This window comes from Microcaecilia unicolor, chromosome 5 (assembly GCF_901765095.1).
Source record: "Microcaecilia unicolor chromosome 5, aMicUni1.1, whole genome shotgun sequence".
Classification (NCBI taxonomy): domain Eukaryota; kingdom Metazoa; phylum Chordata; class Amphibia; order Gymnophiona; family Siphonopidae; genus Microcaecilia; species Microcaecilia unicolor.
In genome coordinates, this window is record NC_044035.1 from 55,940,021 (window position 1) to 55,966,490 (window position 26,470).

General features: G+C 44.8%; 1 protein-coding gene across 1 annotated transcript in view; it reads right to left on the reverse strand.

Annotated features, from left to right (window-relative positions):
- Positions 1-516: 516 nt before the first annotated feature.
- The window catches only part of LOC115470043 (inactive heparanase-2-like), a 590,764-nt gene continuing 564,810 nt past the window's right edge, over positions 517-26,470 (reverse strand). Inside the window, exon 4 of the mRNA XM_030202917.1 lies at positions 517-686. Coding sequence (XP_030058777.1) covers positions 610-686 — 77 coding nt within the window. The 3' untranslated portion in view covers positions 517-609. The remainder of the gene's footprint in view (positions 687-26,470) is intronic.

The window sequence follows — 26,470 nt, forward strand, 5'->3', positions numbered from 1 at the left end:
GATGTCTCTACTGTGTTTAGATTCATTTCAGCATACGGCAGGAGTAAGTCTTGGCAGCTTATTTTCTGTGGGTGGAAACATTTATTTTTCTTTTCCTCCCATGAAGAATCACTGGAGCCAGCCTATACCATCCTCTTTCTGTTCTCCTTTTTTACTGGAATGCAATAAATAAAATTCTATGGAAAGATCTGGAAAAAAGTTCTGTTGCAGAGATCGTGCAGCTTTTAAATGGGCAGTACCACAGTCACACAGTTATTATTGCATATTGTGGCACTTGACTTGTAAAAGACACTGTCAAATCTGATTTTAAAGGCAAACATCCTAACACACTCAATGAACACACATGAATCTCCCTGAATTTTCATACCAACTTTACTGAGATCTATGCTGCATTTACACTCCAGTATTCATACCTATCCTTCATGCTCATTCATTACTAAAACACATACACACACACACACAAGTTATTCCAAAAGCTTTTATTATAAATAAAACAGAAGTGGAGCATTCCCCTCTTCTTGAAAGAAGTGGGAGTTTGAAGAAGACAGGAAGTGGAAATGGAGGGTGGCCATATCCAGGTAACTTTATTTGTAGAACAGCTTATAGGTTCTACCCCTCACTGGGGACCCCATTCTCCTCCTTTCTCACTGATTCTGCGAGTGAAGCACCAACATTTATGGGTGAGACTGAAAGAAAAAAAAAAGGAAATACAGTCAGGATACTTCACAGACAACACAGAAAATAGCAAGTGGAGATCAGGAAAGAATGCAACATAAAGGCCATGCCTCCTTATAAGATGATTTGTTTTTACCTCCAGAACCAACCCTAGGTGGTGGCAGTTGTCAATGAAAGACACAATAATTGCACATGTGCAATTCATAAGTGAATATTAAGTGCCACTACAACTGACAGATGGAGGGGCACTTACTATTCAACCCAGTAAGAAGTGGAAACAGGCTTTCTTTCTCCCAACAAACTTCCAGGCCAGTTCAAGGAGATCAGGGGGAGTGAGAGCAGAGTTGCTCAGATTGGGGATGAGAGGAATCCATTGTGCCAGTTGGTCCCTTTTATCTATATGTCTTGCCACAACTACTTTAATTTGAATATTTGAGAACAGAAGAGGCCCAGTTCAGAATGGCTCTAAAAACCCACCTATTTTGGCATATATATAAGCCCACTAGGGCGACTATCCTGTCTCTTTAATTTTTTTATTTTTTGCCCTTATTTCTGGAGAGGTAGATTCCAGACACATAGCCTGTTGAACTCTATGTCACTCTGTTACTGAAATAATCCCTCTATATTTCTTCTCCTTCCATCCCTGCTCACACCTCTTCCCTATCACTTTCCTTGACTATCCTATATGAATATTGTAGTTCCTTTCCTACTATGGCTCCTCTGTTATTGATATTGTAAACAGTTATGATGGTACATAAGTACATAAGTAATGCCACACTGGGAAAAGACCAAGGGTCCATCGAGCCCAGCATCCTGTCCACGACAGCAGCCAATCCAGGCCAAGGGCACCTGGCAAGCTTCCCAAACGTACAAACATTCTATACATGTTATTCCTGGAATTTTGGATTTTTCCAAGTCCGTTTAGTAGCAGTTTATGGACTTGTCCTTTAGGAAACCATCCAACCCCTTAGAAGTATATCAAATAAAGGAAACCTGAAACCTGAATGCAGGAAGGAGGATTTGCTTGATCTCCCATAAGTACTGTATTGTACAGAGTGGAGAAATTCAGCTTACGCATCCATCTTTAGCCAGAAAAAATTCATTACACATTTAAAATCATACATGTATATTCAGCAAACTAATTTAGATGGTTTAATTTGATGAATATAACTTTAAACCTACCACTCTGGGCTAGATTCTATATATGGTGCAATAAAAATCAGCACAAAAGAAATACATGTAGGCATATTCTATAAACTATGCCTAAAGTTAGGCACAGTTTATAGAATACACCTAGCACCAGTCCATGTGGACTAAACTACGTTAGGCCCAGAGTGGGTGAATTCTATATCAGCATGCATAGATTTTAGATATGCCTACAACCCACCCATTCCATGCCCTTGGCCATGCCCTTTTTTGGTTCTCTGTCTTAGAATTTACACGCAGAACTTTACCGAATATGCTTAGCAAGTTCTGTACATAAATTCTAATTAATGTCAATTGGTGTCAATAATTGCCTGTGAAGTGGCAATTATTGGCACTGATTGGCATGAAAATCATAACACAACCTGATTTACGCATGCAACTCTGGATGCACCATATAGAATCCAAGGGTTTATAGGTTTTAAAATAAAATGTTTTTCTGGAGGCTGTAAACTGGCCTGAACGTAACACTTGAAATCAAAGTTTGTTTTTCCTTTTCAAAATGTTTTTATTTGCCTGCCATTCCAAACTACTTATGTCAGCTCTTACCCATTCCATGGTTTTCATGGGACAGAAGCAGTTTCTTATAATTCTGTTGGCTGTCCTGAATCTGGTACCAATTTGAAATCTTGCTACATAGCAATATGCTGCCAGCTGACCTGTGAGCACCCACCAGATACAGTAAAAGGCAGGGGGCTATAAGCATTTTTAAAAACTTAGAATGTCTGTGTGGAGGGCCCAAACCTGACTTTTTTATTTTCTAGTTTCTTTGTTGTTGTTTATATTTTGTCTATTTTTAAATAGATGAAAAAATGAAATGTAAAAGAAAAAAATCCTAAAACCAACAACAAAAAACTTCATTCTATACCCCTAAAATAAATTCAGATAAAGAGGAAAACAGTGTAGGAAACATGAACAAAGAATGTAAAGGCAGGATGCGCAGAAGAAAGGAAGGGTGAAGGAGGCAATTTTCAAACTCTCCATAACTTTTTATATGTTGTAACATAGTAACATAGTAGATGATGGCAGAAAAAGACCTGCACAGTCCATCCAGTCTGTCCTACAAGACAACTCATATCTGCTACTTTTTGTGTACACCCTACTTTGATTTGTACCTGTGCTCTTCAGGGCACAGACCGTATAAGTCTGCCCAGCACTATCCCTGCCTCCCAACCACCAGCCCCGCCTCCTAACCATCGGCTCTGGCACAGACCGTATAAGTCTGCCCAGCACTATCCCCGCCTCCCAACCACCAGCCCTGCCTCCCAACCACCGGCTCTGGCACAGACCATATAAGTCTGCCCAGCACTATCCCTGCCTCCTACCACCGGCTCTGGCACAGACCGTATAAGTCTGCCCAGCACTATCCCTGCCTCCCAACCACCAGTCCCGCCTCCCACCACTGGCTCTGGCACAGACCGTATAAGTCTGCCCAACACTATCCCCTCCTCCCAACCACCAGCCCCGCCTCCCGATCTCGACTAAGCTCCTGAGGATCCATTCCTTCTGCACAGGACTCCTTTATGCTTATCCCACGCATGTTTGAATTCCGTTACCATTGTAATATGTTTCAATGAGAACTTACGCAAGAAATGTGCTATTTAGTTTCATGGAATATCCCCCTGTCTTGTACTATTTGAAAGGATAAACAATCATTCCACACCACCCATAATTTTATAAACTTTTGTCCTATCTCCTCTCAATCATTTCTTCTCCAAGCTGAAGTGCCCTAACCTCATCCATTTTTGTTATCATTTTGATTCCTCTTTTCTGTATCTCAGAAATTATATGAGGTGACTAGACAGCATAGGCAAATCAAGGTGTTGCACCATGGATCGATACAGAAGAATTCTCTGTTTTTCTTTCCATTCCTTTCTGAATAATTCTTAACATTCCATTTTCTTTTTTGATATTCAATGTTGCTGCACAATGAGCTAAGAATTTTGACAGATTGCCCAAAGTGGCTCCAAGATTTGTTTCCTGAGTTGTGACTCCTAATATGGAACACAGAATCATGTACCTTTATTTATTTATTTGGATTTTGCTCACACCTTTTTCAGTAGTAGCTCAAGGTGAGTTACATTCAGGTACTCTGGATATTTCTCTGTCCCAGGAGGGCTCACAATCTAAGTTTATACCTGAGGCAATGGAGGGTTAAGTGACTTGCCCAAGATCACAAGGAGCAGCAGTGGGATTTGAATTGGCCACCTCTGGATTTCAAGCCTGGTGTTCTAACCACTAGGCCACTCCTCCACTCCTTTAGTTGGATTATTTTTCCTTATATAGTATGAATCACTCTGTAGTTGCCCTCATTAGATTTCATCTGTCATTTAGATACTCAGAGCCCCAATTTTGCCATGTACCCCCAATTCATTTGTAATTGAACAACTTTGAATAATTTGTATCATCTACAAATGTAATTACTCCACTTATTGCTCCCTTTTCCAGATCATTCATAACTATGGCAGGAAGTTTTGATCTTAGTACAGATCCCTGGGGCACTTCAGTATTTACCTTTCCCAAAACGATAAATGGACCTTTTAATCCTGCTCACTGTTTACTATATTTTAGCCAGTTTCCAATTCATAGTAGGGCATTGACTCATGTTTCATGATTTATAGAGTTCCTGAGCAGTCTCTCATGAGCAACTTAGTCAAATGCCCTCTAAAAATCCAGATCATTATACCAATGGACTAACTCTTATTCAGATGTTTGTTGATTAACACCTTCAAAAAATTCTATCAGATTGGTAAGGCAAGACTCCCTTTTACTAAATCCATGTTGCCTGCCCCATTAAGCCACATCTATCCATATGACCAGTAATTTTGCTTTTCAGAACAAATTCTATCATTTCATTTTACATCAATATCAGGCTCACCAGTTCCTGCCCCCCCCCCCCCCCAAGCAAAAGCTTGGACTCGCATTGGCCACCCACCAATCTTTATGTACCATAGCTGATTTTAATGATAGATAGCAGAACTATATGTAATCTGTAATTTCATTTTTGAGTTCTTTCATCCAGTTCTTGTGATTTGTTACTCTATAATTTGCCATTTTCCTCCATTACATTTTCTATGTTCATTGTGAGGTGCTTCAGTTTTATGGGCATCCAAGCTGAATGATCGATGTGTACACAGAAGAAGCAAATCATCGCGGAGTAGAAAATATATATGGCACAACAGTGAAGATATACTCAAAAATAGGCAGACAATGCTTCAGATTGTCTAAATGTTTATTGTAAAGTAAACAAGACTCGACAGAGCTGTGTTTTGGCCATCAAGGCCTACATCAAGAGTCTCTTAAATTGCACTGAAATGTTCACTAGGAATGATGTCTGTAGTCGGTATGGGAAAAAAATAATGAAGTTCACACAAGCTTCTATACTTATAGAAGCTCGTTTGAGCTTTCACCTGTTTTGGCGCATGGAGTGCTTGGTTTGTTTTTTCCCATACCAACTACAGACATAATTTCAAGTGGACATTTCAGTGCAATTTAAGAGACTCCTGATGTAGGCCCTGTTGGCAATAGGACACAGAGTAGTTCTAAGAAGTTGTGTAAGAAGAGGATATTTCTCTGGGTAAGTGACATTATTTTGCTCTGTGCTTGGTAACATAAAGATTGGGTTTAAAAGAGGAATTTTAGAATATTGATAAACACTGATAGAATTTTTTAAAACAGAAGCAAACTTTATTAACTAGTCCCCATAATCTTTTCCTCATAGTTTTAAAACATGAGTTTGCCAAAGCATTAGCAGATTGACTCTAGAAGGCACAGAAGGGCCTAGTTCAGTCTTAGAAAAAAAATACAAATAAAAAAAAGATAGAAGCAAGCATTATTAACTAGTTTCCATTGAGGGGCATAATCGAAAGGGGTGCCCAAGTTTTCCTGAGGACATCCTCGCAGGACGTCCCAATGAAGGGGCGGGGAAACCCGCATTATGGAAACAAGATGGGCGTCCATCTTTCGTTTCAATAATACGGTCGGTGATGCCAAAATCGCAAAATGTAGGTCGACCTTAGAGATGGTTGTCCCCGGTTTTTGGCGATAATGGAAACCGAGGACGCCCATCTCAGAAACGGCCAAATCCAAGCCATTTGGTCGTGGGAGGAGCCAGCATTCGTAGTGCACTGGTCCCCCTCACATGCCAAGACACCAACCGGATACCCTAGGGGGCACTGCAGTGGACTTCATAAATTGCTCCCAGAAGAAGAAGAAGCAAACTTTATTAGCTGGTCTCCATACTCTTTTCCCTATAGTTTTAAAACTTGAATTTTCTGCCACAACATTAACAGACTCTAGAAGGAACAGAAGGGCTTAGTTCAGTCCTCATTCCCACCCTCACTTCCCAGCTCCCATTCATCCCTAGCTCAACTCTTCATTTATAGTTAATTATTCTAATTAGGACAAGAGTTTTCATTAGAGTCTTAATTACATTTAATTAGTTTCTGAGAAGCAAACATGAAATAAATAAATTGCATATTACACCATGTAATCGTAAGGCTTTTTATATTCATCTGATATCCCTAGTACCTTAAGAAATTTTAATTAAACAACTCTATAATACTAAGATGCAGAAAGCAGTCCAACAGTGAGAGGGGTGCTATTCAGTCTTTTGCATTGAGTGTGACATGTATGATTATCTCCCAGTTGGTGAGAGGTTATATGTGTTTGCTCAATGCAAAGAGCTCCTAGCTCTCAGAGAATGAATCTGTTCTCTTGAGGCTAGAGTAGCAGACTTGGAGGAGCTAAGGGAGACAGAGAGGTACATAGAGGAGACCTACTGGGATGTTGTAGAGAAGTCCCACTTCCAGTCTGTTAGCCCCTCTGCTGCCTCAGAGAAGGGAGGTCTTCTAAAAGGAGTGTATCACGCTGGTGCAGCTGGAAGTAATCCTGTAGCCAGGACCAGCCCACCAGGGGATGAAATATCCTCTCGCACTGAGGATTTGTCTCCAGGAGCTTCTGCCCAGGAGGGAAGGGTTAGGATGGTTGTTGTAGTTGGTGATACGATTATTAGGCATGTAGATAGCTGGGTGCCTGGTGGATGTGAGGATCGCCTGGTCACTTGTGTTAATATGTGTTGTAGCTTGAGGCCTATCCACTGGAATGGTGGTGGGCCAAGTTACTGGGCTTTGGCCAGCTGAGAAGCCCTGACTAGGCCTGAAAGCCCACCAGTGGCCTTATAGATGGGAACCTGCAAAAGCAGGCCTGCATGATGGGTCTTAACAAAATCTGGTACAACTGTCAAATTGAACATAGCACCTAAGATGTAGAAATAATGGACAAAAATGGATGAAGTTTGGTTTTTAAAATGAAGTCTGTGTTTCTATAAGATGGCACTCAGATCATAAGATGATATGAAAGATGATATGAAACTGAAATGCTAGTATTGAGATATTTTTGTATCAAGAGAGAGAAAAACAAGTGTTGACAAAAGCGGAAATGTCACAATCATGTGCAGATATTTTTGTAACAAGAAAAACATGTTGTTGACAATAACGGAAATCTTGCAATAGCTAAAACGGAAAGAAGAGGGTACAGATGGGCACCTGCCGGAAAGTAAAGTATGAATCAGAGGTTGGGCAATATTAAGAAAAAAAAAAGGGTCTTGCCATTGACTTGCATGTAGACTTGCGCCTATAAAAGAGAAGAGATTTTGGCAGATCGTTGGAACTTTCCCCAACGCATCCTCAGAGCCAGAACTCTGTGCAGTTGAACCTAGAATCTGTCTGATGAATGTACCAAATTGAAGATTTGATTTTGGTAAGAATAAACACTTTATTTCTGGCAACTATCTCTGTCTTTATTTCTAATTCATTCTTTACCTGTCATTTGTTCTGCAAGGTAATCCACACACAAGTAACACTCAGTCTCTGAACTAATTTGGGTTGGCTTTTAATAGAATATATGTGGGAACATAAATGGCCAAAGATCCACCTACATCCTAATAGACAGAAAGCTGTGGTCATGGGAATTAGATTTGAACTGAGCCTTCTGATGCCTCCCCAGGAGCGATACCCATGGGAAGGGGTGTCTCGGGAATTCAGGGAGGCGGTCTACAAGATCATAGAAGAACAGACTCTCTGTACACCTCCGTGTGGAAAGATCAGACGGGGGTCTACAGAGGGTCAATAAAACACTTGCCTGCCTGGTGCAAAGGTGATGGACCTCACACGTCACCTAGATAGGATTTTGGAAAGTGCTGGGGAGGAGCTGGATGTCTTGGTACATGTGAGTACCAATGACATAGGAAAATGTGGGAGAGAGGTTCTGGAAGCCAAATTTAGGCTCTTAGGTAGAAAGCTCAAATCCAAAACCTCTAGGGTAGCTTTTCTGACATGCTCCCTATTCCACGCACAAGGCTGAAGATATAGGCAGAGCGGTTTACATAGTACATACACGTACTTACCTATACCTGGGGCAATGGAGGGTTAAGTAACTTGCCCAGAGTCACAAGTAGCTGCAGTGAGAAGTGAATCCAGTTCACCAGGATCAAAGTCTGCTGCACTAACCACTAGGCTACTTCTCCACTCCAGGGGAGAGTTAGAATATATCACACTAAATGAAAAATTAGAAATAATAGGCATCTCTGAGACGTGGTGGAAGGAGGATAAGCTGGTGGAACACTGACTAACCAGAATGCAAATTATATCACAGTGATAGAGGGGACTGAATTGGTGGAGGGGTAGCATTGCATTTTAAGGAGTGCCTTGAATCAAATAGACTAAAAATTCTACAGGACACAAAACACATCTTGGAAACCCTAAGGATAGAAATTCCATGTGTAAAGAGGAAAAGGATAGTGATAGGAGTGTAGTACAGTCCACCTGGCCAGGATGAACAGATGTAGGAGTGGAGGAGTGGCCTAGTGGTTAGGGTGGTGGACTTTGGTCCTGGGGAACTGAGGAACTGAGTTTGATTCCCGGCACAGGCAGCTCCTTGTGACTCTGGGCAAGTCACTTAACCTTCCATTGCCTGCCGCATTGAGCCTGCCATGAGTGGGAAAGCAAAAGCGTGGGGTACAAAATGTAACAAAAATAAAATAAAAAAATAGAAATGTTATCAGAAATTAGTGAAGCTAAGAAACTGGGGAACACAATAATAGTGGGTGATCTCAATTACCCCAATATTGACTGGGTAAATGTAACATCAGGGTATGCTAGGGAGGTAAAATTCTTTGATAGAATCAAGGACTGCTTTATGGAGCAGTTGGTAGAGAAGCCAACAAGAGGAGGATAAATTCTAGACTTAGTCCTTAGTGGAGTGCATGATCTGGTGCAGGAGGCAATGGTGCTGGGGCCACTTGATAACAGTGATCATAATATGATCAGATTTGATATCGGCTTTGCAGTAAGTATACACAGGAAATCCAATACGTTAGCAATTAACTTTCAAAAAGGAGACTATGATAAAATGAGAAGAATGATGAGAAAATAAACTTAGAGGAGCAGTTGCAAAGGTCAAAAATTTATATCAGGCGTGGATGCTGTTCAAAAATACCATCCAAATGGACGTTTAATGTGAGCAAGTGCAAAGTGATGAATGTGGGAAAGAGGAACCCGACCTATAGCTATGTGATGCAAGATTCTACATTAGAAGTCACCGACCAGGAAAGGGATCTAGGCATCATCATTGATGATACACTGAAACCCTCTGCTCAGTGTGCTGCGGCAGCTAAGAAAGCAAATAGGATGTTAGGTCTTATTAGGAAAGGAATGGAAAACAAAAATGAGGTCATTATAATGCCTTTGTATTGCACCTCAAATATTGTGTGCAATTCTGGTCACCGTATCTCAAGAAAGATATGGAAAAATTATGCTCTTACCTGATAATTTTCTTTCCTTTAATCATACCAGACCAAACCAGACTAATGGGTTGTATCCATCTACCAGCGGAAGGAGACAGAGAAAATAGTTCCAAGTAAACCGCCCCTTAAGGGTATCGTGCAGTCTGGAATGTTCAGTATTTCACATAGCCAAGCAATGGTGCCCTAAAGTCTAAAAGAAAACACAGCTAATACCAAACAGGCAAACTCTTGGAGCCAATATGCAGAACCTCACTGTTCCTGTACGGTAGAAAGGCACCTGCAACCTCCCCTCACAGTAAAGTAAGCGAGAGGGAATGGTCCATACCGAGCTTGCCCAAGCACATAGAGATCTACCCCTGAATCCGAGGAAAGGACTCCGTGATCCCAAGTAACGGGAGTCATACAGAGCTGGCACAACAACAAGTGGCAGGAGATTGAGTAGAGAAGATGAAGTAGGCAGTGCTGTAGGACATCCCACCATATTGAAGCATCATGGAACAGCCAGGGATACCTAAAGGAAACAACACTGACAGGCTTTAGCAGGGAGGGCATCTGGACTGGTCCGGTATGATTAAAGGAAATTATCAAGTGAGAACATAATTTTTCCTTCCTTGTCAACTATATCAGATCAGTCCAGACTAATGGGATGTAGCAAAGCAGTTTCCCAAAGTGGGCGGGAGAAAAGAAGAATGCAGAAGGTTGAAAATCAGCAAAGCTATATACATAGCAAAAACTGATCAGCAGAAAAGGATTTGAATATCTGAACCACCAGGCTACCAAAATGGAACAGAGTTAGACACTAGAAAAGGAACTGAAGACAAACATCCTGAGCAAAAGAAAATACCCCTGTCCTGAAAGCAGCAAAAGAAGCATCAAAGATACTCATGCCAAAAGATCCCCCTTGGAAGGAAGGCAACAGTCAAATCCAAGAAACAAAGAGAAGAACCGTCTCTCCTAGACCAGGATCCACTTCTCTAAACCATGGCCGGTCTGCCCTGAGTCCAAGATGGTCGGAGGGAACAACCCTAACAAGTACTAGGAGTATGCAACCCCAAACAGTGCACCACACTTCATATAAGAAAAGGAAGCGAGGCCCAGGAACCACCCAGACCCGTGCCTAGTGAGAGAATCAAACTCCACAGAACAAGAAGAGACTCCAGAGTCGAGAGAACCAACTAACTGGAGTGCTTGTCTCTCCAGGAGAACCATAAAGAAAAGGGCAGCAGCATACCAAGGTACAACCATAGAAAGAGAGTACTCCTAAACCAGCTCGCTCTGGACTAAGGGATGAAAGAACAGAGCCAAGAGAACAAGAGGAGACAAAAAGAAAAAGAGTCAAGAGCCACACTGCGGAGAAAAGAGCCGCAAGGTACCAGGAAGCCACAAAAGGAGCAAAGACAAATTCAAATTCCAGCAATGGAGAAGCTTCTCACCAGCCACCAAGATGCTACGGCAAGAAAAGGTGCCAATGGAATGGTAGCTAACTGGAGAAAAGGCAGCCTTGTCTAGCAATCTAAACTGTGGAATGCCACAGCTGCTGAGAAGTTACTGTATCCAACCCGCAGAGAAGAGCTGGGGTTGACCGACAAAGAGGGGCATAATCGAACGTCGCCGGTGATCTATTTTGGCGGCGGCGCAACAGCTGGCCAGAACCGTATTATCGAAAAAGATGGCGGCCATCTTTTTTTTCAATAATACGGTTTAGCCCGGCCAAATGCCAGAGTTTGCCGGGTTTGAGATGGCCGTTTTTGTTTTTCAGCGATAATGGAAAAAAATGCCGGCGATCTGAAACACGGCGAAATCCAAGGCATTTGGTCATGGGAGGAGCCAGCATGTGTAGTGCACTGGTCCCCCTGACATGCCAGGATAGCAACCAGGCACCCTAGGGGGCACTTCTAAAATTTTTTTAAAAATATACAATAGCTCCCAGGTGCATAGCTCCCTTACCTTGGGTGCTGAGCCCCCCAACAACCCCCCCCCAAACCCACTCTCCACAACTCTACACCATTACCATACCCTTATGGGTGAAGGGGGGAACCTACATGTGGGTACAGTGGGTTTTGGGAGAGTTTGGAGGGCTCAACACATAGCACCACAAGTGTAACAGGTAGGGGGGGGGGGGATGGACCTGGGTCTGCCTGCCTGAAGTGCACTGCACCCATTAAAAACTGTTCCAGGGACTTGCATACTACTGTCAAGGAGCTGGGTATGACATTTGAGGCTGGCATACAGGCTGGTAAAAAAGGTTTTTATGGTTATTTTTTTAGTGTGGGAGGGGGTTGGTGACCACTGGGGAAGTATGGGGAGGTCATCCCCCATTCCCTCTGGTGGTCATCTGGTGAGTTGGGGCACCTTTTTGAGGCTTTGTCGTGAAAATAAAAGGACCAAGTAAACCCGGCGAAATACTGATTAACGCTGCTTTTTTTTCCCATTATCCGCAAAAGCCGGCCATCTGGTAGCCACGCCCATGCCCGCCTTCACTACGCCGCCGACACGCCCCCTTAAACTTTCACCGGCGCAGCGACAGGAAAGCGGTGATGGTGTCAAAAAAGCAGCTTTCGATTATACCAATTTCGTCGCTTTTGAGAGATCGCCGGCCATCTCCCGATTTATGTCGGAAGATTGCCAGCAATCACTTTCGAAAATAAGCCTGAAAGTGAAACAGCCAAACAGGCAGAGGTGAAAATATGCTCCACAGTCAGAAACTGAACTGTGTTCAAGGGACAGAAACGAAGATGCGCTCATCAGGCAGAGTAGGATCCGTGCTCAATGAGAACAAACGGATTTGCACTCAAAGTACACAACTGAGCCATGCACCATGGGCAGAGAAAGTAGTTGCACACCTCTGGCAAAGATAGAAATGCGCTGAACATGCAGAGAAGAAGCTGAGAGTAACAGACAGAGGATGAGCAGCACCCCACTGAAAGAGCTGGATGTTAGAGGTACATGCAGAACTGAAGCTGCGGTAGTGATGGAACTGTGTATAAAACGCCGACAAGGAGCTGCACTCCACATACAAACAAGGAGCTGCGCTCTGGACACTGGCAAGGAACTGCGCTCCAGACACCGGCGAGGAGCTATGCTTCCTACACAGCCAAGAAGCTGTGCAGCACCTGCAGTCACAGAGCTGTGCTCCACATACCGCCCTGGAACTGCGCCCAATCTGCAGAGAAGAGTTGTGCTAAACACACAGAGATGGAACTACACTCAAAAGGCAGCGGAGCTATGCTCCATGCGCAGAGAGGTAGCTGCGTTCCATAACAAAGAGGGAGCTGCAATCAACAAACAGACAAGGAGCTGCATTCCACAGGCATACACAGAGCCATGTTCTACACACAGACACAGAACTGCACCCCACACTAAGACCTGCAGAGAAAGAACTATGCTCAACATGCGACAATGGAGCTGTGTTCAACTTGCAGAGATGAAAGGTTGCAGAATCTGCAGCAAAGGAACTTCACTCAACATGCCATGATAGAGCTGTTCTAAACATACAGCGATGGAGCTAAAGCCAACCTGGAATTTGGAACTGTGCCCAACATGCAGCGATGGAGCCGTGCCCAACATGGAACAGTGGAACTGCATGGAACAATGAAGCTGTGCTCAACATGCAGCGATGGAGCAGTGTTCAACATACAACGATGGAGCTGTGTTCAACATGCAGCGATGGAGCTGTGCTCAACATACAGCGATGGAGCTGTGCTTAAATGCAGTGATGGAACTGTGCTCAACATGCAGCAAAAGAGAAGTGCTCAACATGGAGCAATGGAGCTATGCTCAACATGGAGTGATGGAGCTGTACTCAACATGCAAAATGCATAGATGGAGCCCCAGGGATCAGCCAGAGAAGAAGGTGCACAACTTGTGGAAATACAGACCTGGCGCTGCACTATACTGGCCCAGAGGGACTAACACTACAAGAAGAGAAGGCCCCATGCCCCAAGAGACACTCTCGGTCCCCAAATGGTCTCTGAGCCACAATGACCGCCCTCCTAGCCAACCGAGATGGAGCAGCAGTCAATGTAGAGAAAGAACTCCCACCAAGAGGGAGGTAAGCACCACAGATCTGGAATCCTCAGACCATACGTAGCAAAGGCACCCGTAAGATACTCTCGCCAGGCCAGGAACAAAGAGGAAGCTGGCCAAACTGAGAAAAATCCAGCTAAGGGAGAGTCGAACTCCAGACCTGAAACAAAGCCACTTCCCTACAGAAAAGTAGAGAAAAGCGCAGAGCTAAGCGGCGATAATCCAGATGCACAGCAATAGATCTCCTCAGCAGGAAAGAACTGCGCCCCTTACAGAAAAAGGAAGGAGTGCCAAATGTGCCAGGAGAGGCGCCTGAAACAAGAAAAGGCAAAATCCGCCTGTGCCAGGCTAAAATTCCTGCCCAAAAGCAAGGGAAAGCAAGGAAAAACTGTGGCAAACTAGTCCTAAAAAGACGCATTCCCGTAAAGAGACACTGAACTAAGTAAAAGACTGGCAAGTATGGCGCTCCTGAGAGTTCTTAGAAGAGGGATATGAGCTAGCAGTTGCACACCAAGGGCAACTCGGACCCCCGCCAGAAGGAAAGTACCCTGCAAACAAACCGGAGCAGCTCCCCGTCAAAAAGTGGACTGATCCTGTCAATACGCAGACAGGAGGGATCCATGGGGACGAGAGAACCAGAACCTCCCTAAGGAAGGGAGGAAAAACTGCTGCCAAAATAAGAATCAAATAGCAAGGGCGTCTCAAGCAAGATGCCTGAAGCAGCAGAGACCAGACAGTCTGAAAAAGAACTGACCAACGGCTGCGTAAGGCTGACAGGAAAGAAAAAATAGCCCTGGACTAAAAAGACCGAGCCTGCAGCCAAATGGAGCCAGTGAGAGACTTCCCCCACTCTGGAAATGGCAGACCTCCTAACCGCAAAGGTACAAGTTCCAACCGCCGTCTAGGACTGTGAAGAGGAGAAAAACAACTGAGTTTCGTGATCCAGATACGAGCTGTGCCCTACAAAAAACCCGAAGCAACTGGTACCAGCTCGGAAGGGTCCAAGATCAGAATCAGACGCCGGCCAATGAAATTCAAAGAAACTTCGCTAGCGGCCCACTAGAATATGTTGCCAAAGGCGGGAAAGAGCAAAAACACCACGAGGGAACAAAATGGCCTGACAAAACCTAAGAGAGCAGAGAAGCAAAGGCCAACACAAGGACAGCACCCGCAAAAAACAAAGGAGGCCCCGAGAAGAACTAAAAATAAATCAGCTAACAGGCAAGAGAAAGAAGGAAAAAACGTTTCTTCTTTTTTTTTTTTAAACAACCTTCTTCACTAGTGACAGGAATAAATAAAGGCTTACCTCAGAGGCAGAAATTCAGATATACCTATCACCACAGAAGAGAAGAACACCACAGGGCAGACAAGTTACTTCATGCCACAATCAACCATTGGAACAAGATGGGCGTCCATCTTTCGTTTCGATAATACGGTCGGGGACGGCCAAAACTCAACATTTGGGTCGACCTTAGAGATGGTCAACCTAAACGTTGAGATCGCCGAGCTTAGAGATGGGCGACCTTGGTTTTTGCCGATAATGGAAACTGAGGATGCCCATCTGACAAACGGCCAAATCCAAACCCTTTGGTCGTGGGAGGAGCCAGCATTTGTAGTGCACTAGTCCCCCTCACATGCCAGGACACCAACTGGGCACCCTAGGGGGCACTGCAGTGGACTTGACAAATTGCTCCCAGGTGCATAGCTCCCTTACCTTGGGTGCTGAGCCCCCCAACCCCCCCAAAAAAACCCACTCCCCACAACTGTACACCACTACCATAGCCCTAAGGGGTGAAGGGGGGCACCTAGATGTGGGTATAGTGGGTTTCTGGTGGGTTTTGGAGGGCTCACATTTACCACCACAAGTGTAATAGGTAGGGGGTATGGGCCTGGGTCCGCCTGCCTGAAGTGCACTGCACCCACTAAAACTGCTCCAGGGACCTGCATACTGCTGTCAGGGAGCTGGGTATGGCATTTGAGGCTGGCAAAAAAGTATTTTTAAACTTGTTTTTTATGGTGGGAGGGGGTTAGTGACCACTGGGGAAGTAAGGGGAGGTCATCCCCGATTCCCTCCGGTGGTCATCTGGTCAGTTCAGGCACCTTTTTGAGTCTTGGTCGCAAGAACAAATGGATCAAGTAAAGTCGGCCAAGTGCTCGTCAGGGACGCCCTTCTTTTTTCCATTATCGGCCGAGGACAGCCATCTCTTAATCACGCCCCAGTCCCACCTTCGCTACCCTGCTGACACACCCCCATGAACTTTGGCCATCCCCGCGACGGAAAACAGTTGCGGACCGCCAAAATCGGCTTTCGATTATGCCAATTTGGCCAGCCTTGCAAGAAGGACGCCCATCTCCCGATTTGTGTCGAAAGATGGGCATTCTTCTCTTTCAAAAATAAGCGTGATAGTCTCCCTTTCAAAGGTTAAAAGCAACTACAGTAGTTTTCTGTGATGTTCCCTTTCCTGTGATTATGTCAAATTTGATGTGTTGTCACTGTTTGCAAGTGGCACCAACATTGTTACATCTTGCATTTAACATAGCATTCCAAATGAAGTATCACCAGTGACCTTAGCATAATGGTAATAGCAGTGGGCCAAGAACCATGGAAGTTAGGTTTCAACTCCCACTGATGCTTCTTGTGTCTTGGCCAAATTATTTAACCGTCCCTTACTTCAGGTACAAGCTTAGATTGTGAGCCCCTGGGGTCAGAAAAAAAATGCCTACTGTACCTGAATGTAAGTTTCTTCAGGTGCTAATGAAAAGGCATGAGCCAGTTCCCACTCCCCCATTATTACCACCTTCTTTCTGCTAGTTATGACTCTCTTTATGCAGCCCAGCATACCTCTGACTTTTTTACCACCTTGAGTTCATCTTACTGATGTCTTTCTCCTGGTCAGACCCATCAACTTCTCTCCCCCTTCCCCCACTGCATAGAGCTCCATTACTTTTTAATTTATTTCTGAGTTCTTTAGCCTTATTAACTCAGCATGTTATCGCTGCATATTTTTTGCAGACGATATCCAACTCCTTTTCTATGCTGAACCTATCCAGCCTGACCCTATCTCCTTTAATGCCAATCTTAAAAAAATTGCTTTCTGGATGGAAAAAGTGAAAATATTTACCTGTAGCAGGAATTCTCCGAGGACAGAAAGACATTCATTCTCACATGTGGGTGACATCATCCACGTCACTTGGTAAGGAGCTTAAAATAGTAAATACAGCTTTAACAGCAAGCACAGCATCTCCACCATGCATGTATGAGTGACTTCCCACCTGCCAGCAGAGCGCAGGACCCGCAGTAAAATAACATAGCCTGGAAACAACTCCAAGGGGAGGTGGGAGGTTATATGAGAATGAATGGCCTGCTATTCTCAAAGAATACCTGCTATAGGTAAGTATCTTCACTTTCTCCGAGGACAAGCAGGTCATATTCTCACATATGGGAATCCCTAGCTACCAGGCTCACCAAAAACAACTATAGGTCAACTGGACCTTGTACTAGTGAGGATAAAATAGTAATTAACATGAAACTATATACAAACTATGAGAGTGCAGCCTGGAACAGAAAAAAAGAAGCCGAGGAGGGTGGAGTTGAATTCTAGACCCCAAACAAATTCTGCAGAACTAATCTATCCAAATTGAAAGGTATTAATCCGCAAACGAACCTTTTCTGGAGAAGGGAAGGCGGTAGAACTAGAAGACATGAAATGAGATTGAAGGGGGGCAGACTCAAGAAAAATGTCAGGAAGTATTTCTTCACGGAGAGAGTAGTGGATGCTTGGAATGCCCTCCCGCGGGAGGTGGTGGAAATGAAAACGGTAACGGAATTCAAACATGCGTGGGATAAACATAAAGAATCCTGTTCAGAAGGAATGGATCCTCAGGAGCTTAGCCGAGATTGGGTGGCAGAGCCGGTGGTGGGAGGCGGGGCTGGTGGTTGGGAGGCGGGGATAGTGCTGGGCAGACTTATACGGTCTGTGCCCTGAAGAGGACAGGTACAAATCAAAGTAGGGTATACACAAAAAGTAGCACATATGAGTTTATCTTGTTGGGCAGACTGGATGGACCGTGCAAGTCTTTTTCTGCTGTCATCTACTATGTTACTATGTTGGGAATCCTGTTCAAAGCAGTAGTGAGATGTGAATATGTGGACTGAGTACCATGCTGCAGCCTTGCAAATTTCTTCTGTGGAGGCTTTTCGCAAGTGGTCTACCAATGACACCATGGCTCTGACTATGAGCCTTGACATGACCTTCAAGAGTTAGCCCAGCTTGAACATGTGAATAAAATGTAATCTGCCAGCTAATTGGAGATTGTGTCTTTCCCAATGTCAACCCCCATGCTGTTGGGATCAAAAGAAATAAAAAGCTGTATGGACAATCTGTGGGACCTTGTCTGCTCCAAGTAAAAGGACAATGCTCGCTTGCAGTCCAAGGTGTGCAGTGTGCTCTCACAAGGATGAGCATGATATTTGCGAAAGAATGTTTGTAGAATGATTGACTGGTTCAGATGGAACTCTGACACAACCTTAGGCAGCAACTTAGGGTGTGTAGAGAACTACTCTGTTATGATGAAATTTAGTGTAAGGTGGATACACCACTAGGGCCTGAAGCTCACTGACCCTGCGAGCTGAAGTAACATCCACCAAAAACAGGACCTTCCAGGTCAAGTGCTTCAGATGACAGGACTCCACTGGCTCAAAAGGAGCTTTCATCAGTTGGTTGAGGATGACGTTGAGGTCCCATGTCACAGGCAGAGGCTTGACAGGGGTCTTTGTCAAAAGCAAACCTCTCATGAAGCGAACAACTAGATGCTGTCCAGCGATAGGTCTACCTTCTACATGGTGGTGGTAAGCGTTAATTGCACTACGTGAACCCTTACAGAGTTGGTCTTGAGACCAGACTCAGAAAGGTGTAGAAAGTATTCAAGCAGGGTATGTAGGGTAAGAGAGAGGATCTAGGGCCTTGCTCTCATACTAGATGGCAAACCTCCTCCATTTTAAAGGTATATCTAAGTAAAATCTTTCCTGGACGCCATCAAGACCCTAGAGACACCCTCATGAAGAAGCAAGGAAGCAAATTCTAAGCTCTCAACATCCAGGCTGTGAGGGCCAGAGACTGGAGGTTTGGACGTAGAAGAGATCCCTTGTTCTGTGTGATGGGGGTCTGAAAACACTCCAGTCTCCAAGGTTATTTGGAAGACAACTCCAGAAGAAGAGGGAACCAGATCTGCCTGGGCCAGTATGGAGTGATCAGGATCTTGGTCCCTCAGTCTTGCTTGAGTTTCAGCAAGTCTTCCCCACAAGAGGGATGGGAAGATATGCATACAGAAGACCAGTCCCCCAATGATGGAGGAAGGCATCTGATGCTCCAATGATGGAGGAAGGCATCTGATGCTAGTTTGTCATGTGCCTGCAGGGATCTTGTGACTGAATTGAGTGGCAAAGTGATACACCAAGGGGGTGCCCCACATTCAGAAGATCTCATGGGCAATGCCCATACTGAGTGACCACTTATGTAGTTGCATCACCCTGCTCAATCTGTTGGCCAGGCTGTTGGAATTGCCTGCCAGGTAAGTAGTTTTGAGAAGCATCCCTTGCTGGGCGTGATCCAGTATCCCCCTGCTTCTTGGTGTAGTACATTGCAACTTGATTCTGTTTGAATGAGTACAATTTGATTGGCTAGCTAACCTCTGAAAGCCTTTAGAGCATTCCAGATTGTCCACAGCTCCAGGAGGTTGATCTGAGCATCTGATTCTAGAGCTGACTAAGCACCCTGGGTATGAAGCCTATCCACATGAGCTACTCACCCCAGGTGGGATGCATCAGTTGTCAGCACCCTTTGGGGCTAAGGAATTTGGAATGGAAGTCCCACAGTCAAATTGGACCGAATTATTTACTACAGTAGAGACTGAACCAACTCTGGTGGTAACTCAGATGATATCCGCTAGGTTCCATAAGGTTTGGCACCACTGAGAAGCTAGGGTCCACTGGGCAGTTCTCATGTGAAGACGTGCCATGAGTATGACATAGACAGTGGAAGCCATGAGGCCTAACAATCTCAACATCTTCTGAGAAGTGATCTGCTGGCTGGCTCAGACCTGAGTGGCAAGAGTAACAACAGTGTCTTCCCTCGGCATAGGGAGAAAAGCCACTTTCTTCTGTGTGTCTAGCAGGGCTCCTATGAACTCCCAATTGTTGAACAGGATGGAGATGGGACTTGGGGTAGATTAAAACAAGCCCTAGTAGCTATAACAGATGAATAGTCCTCTGCATGGACTCCTGAGCACAGTCCTTCAACGTGTTCTTCACCAGCTAATCGTCAAGATAAGGGAACACATGGACTCCCAGTCTGCGTTTCGATGCTGTGACTACTGAAAGACATTTGGTGAAAACTTTGGGAGCCGACGCAAGGTCAAAAGTGATGTGTCTCTAGACAAAATTGAAGATATTTCCTATGACTTGGAATCGGGATGTGAGTGTAAGTATTATAAGAACATAAGCCTTACCATACTGGGACAGAGTGAAGGTCCATCAATCCCAGTATCCTGTTTCCAACAGTGGCCAATCCAAGTCACAAATACCTGGCAAGATCCCAGAATAGCAAAACAGATTTTATGCTGCTTATCCTAGAATATACAATGGACTTTACCAAGTCCATCTTAATAGTGGCTTATGGACTTTTCTTTTAGGAAATTAGCCAAACCTTTTTAAAACCCTGCTAAGCTAACTGCTTTTACCACATTATCTGGTAACAAATTCCAGAGTTTAAATACTCATTGAGTGAAGAAATATTTTCTCCGATCTGTTTTAAATTTACTACTTAGTAGCTTCTTTGCATGCCCCCTAGTCCTAGTATTTTTGGAAAATGAGCATAACAAATCATTTTCCTGAATCATAGGTAGAAGGGTTCCCAGGGAAACCATTTCTTTGATCAGATATTTGTTCAGGGCCCTTAAGTCTAAGATGGGACAAAATCTCCCTGTCTTTCTGGATATGAGGAAGTACTTGGAATAGAATCCCCTCCCTTCTCAAAGCCCAGGCTTGACCATATGGACCTTTAGAAGGGACAAGAATTCCTCTGCAAGCACTACCTCATCCTGAGAGCTGAGCCTTGATGCTCTCGGTAGGGAATTTGGAAGATGATCATACCAATTGAAGGTGTAACTCTCCTGGACTATTTGAAGAACACACCAGTCTCAGGTTACAATTTCAGCCTCCTTCCGACCAGTAGGCTGTCCGGAATCGGCACTTTTATGATGGCTATGCTTTTCTGGAACCAGTCAAAAGATTATCCCCTGCTTAGACTGGGGAACTGGTTCAGACTTCTGGGCCTACTGCTGCCAGAGTCAGGAGCATGGATCCTGGGCCTGCTAGGGAGGGTGAGTTGAACAACTGAACCTATGCCTTTGAGAGTAGTAAGCTCTTCCAACTACTGCCCAAAAACCTCCAAGAAATGGAGGCAACAGAAGGAATGGACTGAGACAGACATTTAATGGTATCAGTCTGTTTCTTTATGAGGTCAGCAACCTCCTTCATCTTGTCTCCAAAAGGGTTGTCTTTTTGACAAGGGATGTCCACCAGCTTTTCCTGAACCGCAGGTTCTAGGTCCGAGACATGCAGCCACGAGAATCTGCACATACCAATACCTTGGGACAGGCATAGTGGTGATCGGTCGCCTACTGATGATGTTACCTTTTGAGAACATGGTGTTTGATGGAGGTGCTGTTTGTGTGGAGAAATGAATGAAGAGTTTGGATGTGGTTTAGACTGTAATCTGGCTTTTAAGGAGCAAATTGGGCAGATGGTACGGTCTGCTTTTTATAGCTTGTGGATGGTATTGAAGTTAAAACCAATGTTGAGTGCTTATGACTTTTGAGTGCTTGTCCAGTCATTGATTTTGTTAAAGTTGGATTACTGTAGCACCTTGTATTTAGGCTTGCCTAAGCAGGTAATTCAAAATGCAGCTGCATGGTTGATCATGGGGGCTTGTAAATTTGATCATGTGATGCCTATATTGAAGAGTCTCTATTGGCTGCCAGTGCAGTATCACATTCAGTATAAAGTGTTGACACTAATTTATCAGGCATTGCATATGGTGGCTCCGCAGTATTTGAGCCAGGCAATCCAGTGGTATGTTTCATCTCACCAGTTGCGGTCAGGACATGAGGGATGCATTATAGTGCCAGGTCCTAGTACAATTCATTATGCAGAGACTTTAGCATGTGCATTTTCTGTGGCAGGGCCATTGCTTTAGAATAAGATTCCAGGGCATCTTTGGTGCTGTTCAACTTTGCAGAAATTTAAGTAGGTATTAAAGACTCATTAATTTTTATAGATCTTCTTTATGCAGTGAATGGGATGGTGGGAAATGGTATCAGGCTTTGTTGCTGTAGGGGCGGAAGGTTGATAGGTAAATGGCAGTTTTGCTTGACTTATTTTGAAATTTGTTTTTCTATGTTTTTGTTATATTTGTATTATGTATGTGTTGCATTTTGTAAGTCGTTTAGTGTTAAGCGGGGTAAAAAAATTTTTTAATAAATAACAAGGAAAGTCTGAAGTCCATGTCAAAAGCATCATAAGTTGCCCAGGCCATGTGCTTTTGACACTCCTTCTGATTGGCTACTAGCTGATGGAGTTCTGCGGCCTTCTCCGGAGGCAAAGTGTTCGCAAATTCCATGACACTGTGCACCAAGTTCTTCAAGTAGAGTCTCATAAAGATCTGGTATGACTGGATGCGGAAGATAAGCATCAAGCCCTACAACATTTTCCTCCCAAAAGACTTCAGAGCGCGAGCATCCTTACCAGGGGGCACTGAGATATGGGTCCTTGAATTTCTGGCTCTTTTAAGGTTAGGATCAACCACCATAGAATGGTACAGAATCTGTTGCATCTTGAATCCAGGAGCCTTCTGGACTCTTTCTATATAATCAACCTTCTTTGGTACAGGCTAGACAGAGAGAGGGGTCTCCCAATTCTTCATCTGTGTAACCTTAAGGATGCTGTGCATAGGCACTGTCACGGCCTCCTTAGGAGGGGAGTCACAATCAAGGACATTCGACATCTCAGCCCTGGACTCATCCTTGATTTATAAATTAAATGGGATGGCCTCGGCCATCTCCCCGAGAATGCTAACAAAGGAGAATTCTTCTAGGGGAGATTTTCTCCTTTTCTGAGGCAGAGAAGGATCTGAAGACAGGCCAAGGGATCCCCCCTCTAAGGGCTCCTCTGGCTCTACTTCAGACCCCCAGGAGCAATCTGCATCAGATTAAGCAAAGTAGTCTTCAAGAGATGACTGATCCTGCACCTGCCTCGGACCATTGGGCACACAGAAAGGCTCTGAATGAGACTGCCGATGTCCTGGCCCTTTCCTGGACTCCAGGGTTGCTTCATCCCCTGATGGGCTGGAGAGGACCACACCTTTATGACTAGCACCAAGCAAGACAAAAAGACAGTCAGGTCGGTGAAAGTCCTCTGTCCAACGTATATACTCCTTCAACAACCTGCAGACATGCAACTTACGCAACGACCTTTGCTCTTCCGACCCCCTGGAAGCACTGAGGACTGGAAGGACCAATCACTGATTAACATGAAAGGATGATAACACTTTGGACAGAAAACTACCCGATCCACTAGGATCTCCAAAAAGGGAGCTCGACAAGAAAGAGCCTGCGATTCCAAATGGCCACCATGAACACCGCTTTTAGGGTAAGGTCTTTAATAGTAATCAAAGGCAGCAGCTCAAATGGAGGATGAATGAGAACTGAGAGGACCAAATTAAGATTCCAAGATGGAAAGGAAGGATGCAGGGGCAAGCATAAAATATTCACACCTCTGAAAAACCGCACCACATCTGGATGACTAGTCAAAGACTTGCCTTTCACATGCCCCCCAAAACATGTCAACTTTGCCAACTGCACCTTAAGGGAGGCTAATGCCAACCCTTTCTGAAATCCATCCTGTAGAAAATCCAACAGCTGCAGCAAGGAAGCATGCAATGGGGTGATCTCCTGATCATGACACCATGCCTCAAAAATCCTCCAAATCCGAACAAATGCCAATGAGGTGGAGCGTCGGTAAGAACGCAACATCGTACCGATCACCCTAGCAGAATAACTACACTTCTTCAACTATGCCCTCTCAAGATCCAGGCCATAAGACAAAACCTAGCTGGATTCGGTATGAGTATCCGTCCCTGAGACAGAAGACTGACCAACCGAGGAAGGGGAAGCTCGGACACCACCAGAAGACACCTGAGATCTGCACACCATGGGCGCCTTGGCCAATCCAGAGCCACCAGGACCACCTGACTGGTGTGTTGTTCAAGACAGGCCATAGTAGAAACACATACAGGAGACCCGCTGGCCACGAGTGAAGCAGGGCATCCAAGCCCTCTGAGTCCTGATCCTTCCTGCGACTGAAGAAGTGAGGCACCTTGGCATTCCTTCATTTTTCCATCAAGTCCATCACCAACAAGCCTCACGTGTGGACTATTACCTCAAATGCCTCCACACTGAATGACTATTCCCCTGGATCCAAAGACTGATGACTGAGGAAATCCATCTGTGCAGTTAGGACTCCCATGACATGGGAGGCCAACAGATCCTGGAGGTGCCGCTCCACCCAAGATATGAGCGCAGCCATCTCCTGCGCCAACCTGGGACTTCTCGTGCCACCCTGATGATTGATGTATGTCATCACCGTAGCACTGTCCGACAGCATTTGCACCACTCTGCCTTCCAGGAGACTCCGAAATTCATACAATGTGAAACGAATTGCCCTGGTCTCCAACAGATTGATGGAATAACTTGACTACTTCACAGCCCTGTGCAGAGAGCTCCCCAGCCCGTGTGACTAGCATCCGTGGTCACCTCCATCTAGGAAGGAGGGTCCAGCGGTAAACCTCTTGACAAGTTGCTCATCCAGAACCACCACTGTAGATCCTGACACACCTTCGCTGGTAGAGGTAACTTGACCTACAAGGAGTCTGACTGAGGCAACCACCTGGAGAGAAGCTACCACTGCAGACTCCCCATGTGAGTCCTGGCTCACTTCACCAATTCTATGGTCACCACTATCAAACCTAACACTTGAAGATAGTCCCGAGCACACGGAGCTCTGCAACTTTGGGGTGTGTGTACCTGACTCTTCAGCTTAAGAATTCACAGCAACGGAAGGAACACCTTCCCTGAAGCATGTTGAAGGAGACCCCTAGATACTCCAAGGTCTGCACCGGAACTAAACGACTCTTGAGCAGATTGATCACCCATCCTAGGGATTCCAAGAACTGGACCACCTGTGTAGTCACCTGACAACTCTCCTGATATGACTTCGCCCGAATCAACCAATCGTCCAGGAAAGGACCGACTAGAATACCCTGCCTTTACCATGATTTTGGTAAAGGTCCTGGAGGCACCGCAAGGCCAAACGGCATCGCACAAAACTGAAAATGCTGACCCAACACCGCAAACTGAAGGAAATGCTGGTGTGTCTGGTGAATGAGGATGTGCAAATAAGCCTCCTTCAAATTCAGTGCCGTGAGAAATTCACCAGAATGCATGGCTACAATAACTGACCACAAAGTTTCCATCCAGAACAGAGAAACGCGAAGAGCTCTGTTGACATTTTTAAGAACTAGGATGGGCTGATAGGAACCCTCCTTCTTCAGGACCACAAAATAGATGGAATACCGATGTGTCCCATTTGAGTGCCAGCACATGGGCAAACCGCCTGCAGGGCAACTAACCTAGCCATGATGTCTCTGATCACTCCAGCCTTTAATCATGACTGACAGGGGGATTCCAAAATGACATCTGGCAGGGAATGAGCAAACTTGAGACCATAGCCGTCACAAATAATGTTGAGGACCCATTGGTCCAAGATAATTTAGGCCCATCTTCCAAAGTATTCTTGCAACCATGCTCCCACTGGGATTGGAGGATGGGCTCAAACACCTCCACTGAGTGGGATGACTTTGAGCAGGGGAGGCAAAAACAGTGTCCCAACCCCCATGTTGGCCCCCACAAAAGGACTGCATACGCTGGTAGTAAAAGGGCCTTTGAAAGGTAGCACATCTACTCGACCTAAGACATCTAGTATCATGTCTATGCTCTCTAGTGGCTGCAGCCCCTCGCCAAAGGACCTTGGACCATCGTCTAGAACATGAGGCACCTTCAATTCTGCCAAACTCTTAACCAACTTATCCAACTCCTCACCAAAGAGCAATGATCCCCAAAAAGGAAACTTAGCTTTGACATTGAGGCTGCATCTGCTAACCAGCCCTGATGCCAAAAAGACCTCTGTGCCATCACATTCAACACCATGAACTTTGCAGATGCCTGCAGCAGTTCATAAAGCACATTTGAAAGAAAAGTCAAATAAAATCTCAATTTAGCCACCTCCTGGTTCACTCAGTCCAACACTCTGTCTGACCACTGGAAGCATGATGGTGCCACCAATGCCCTGGAAATAGCTGTTTGCAGAGCTGAATATCTGTGGATAGCTGGTTATGTGCTATTTAACCAGTCAGGAACCATTCCTGGCTAATTAAATAGTGCTGAATACTAGGAGCAGTATGTTTACTTTCCATATGCTGAACATATTTTTGGTTTTTCTTTTTATGGTTAATAAAGACAAAATCTGGTCGATATTAGAACATAAGAATAGCCATACTGGCTCAGACCAATGGTCCATCTAGTCCAGTATCCTGTTTTCCAAACAGTGACCAAGGCAGGTCACAAGTACCTGGGAGGAACCCAAATTGT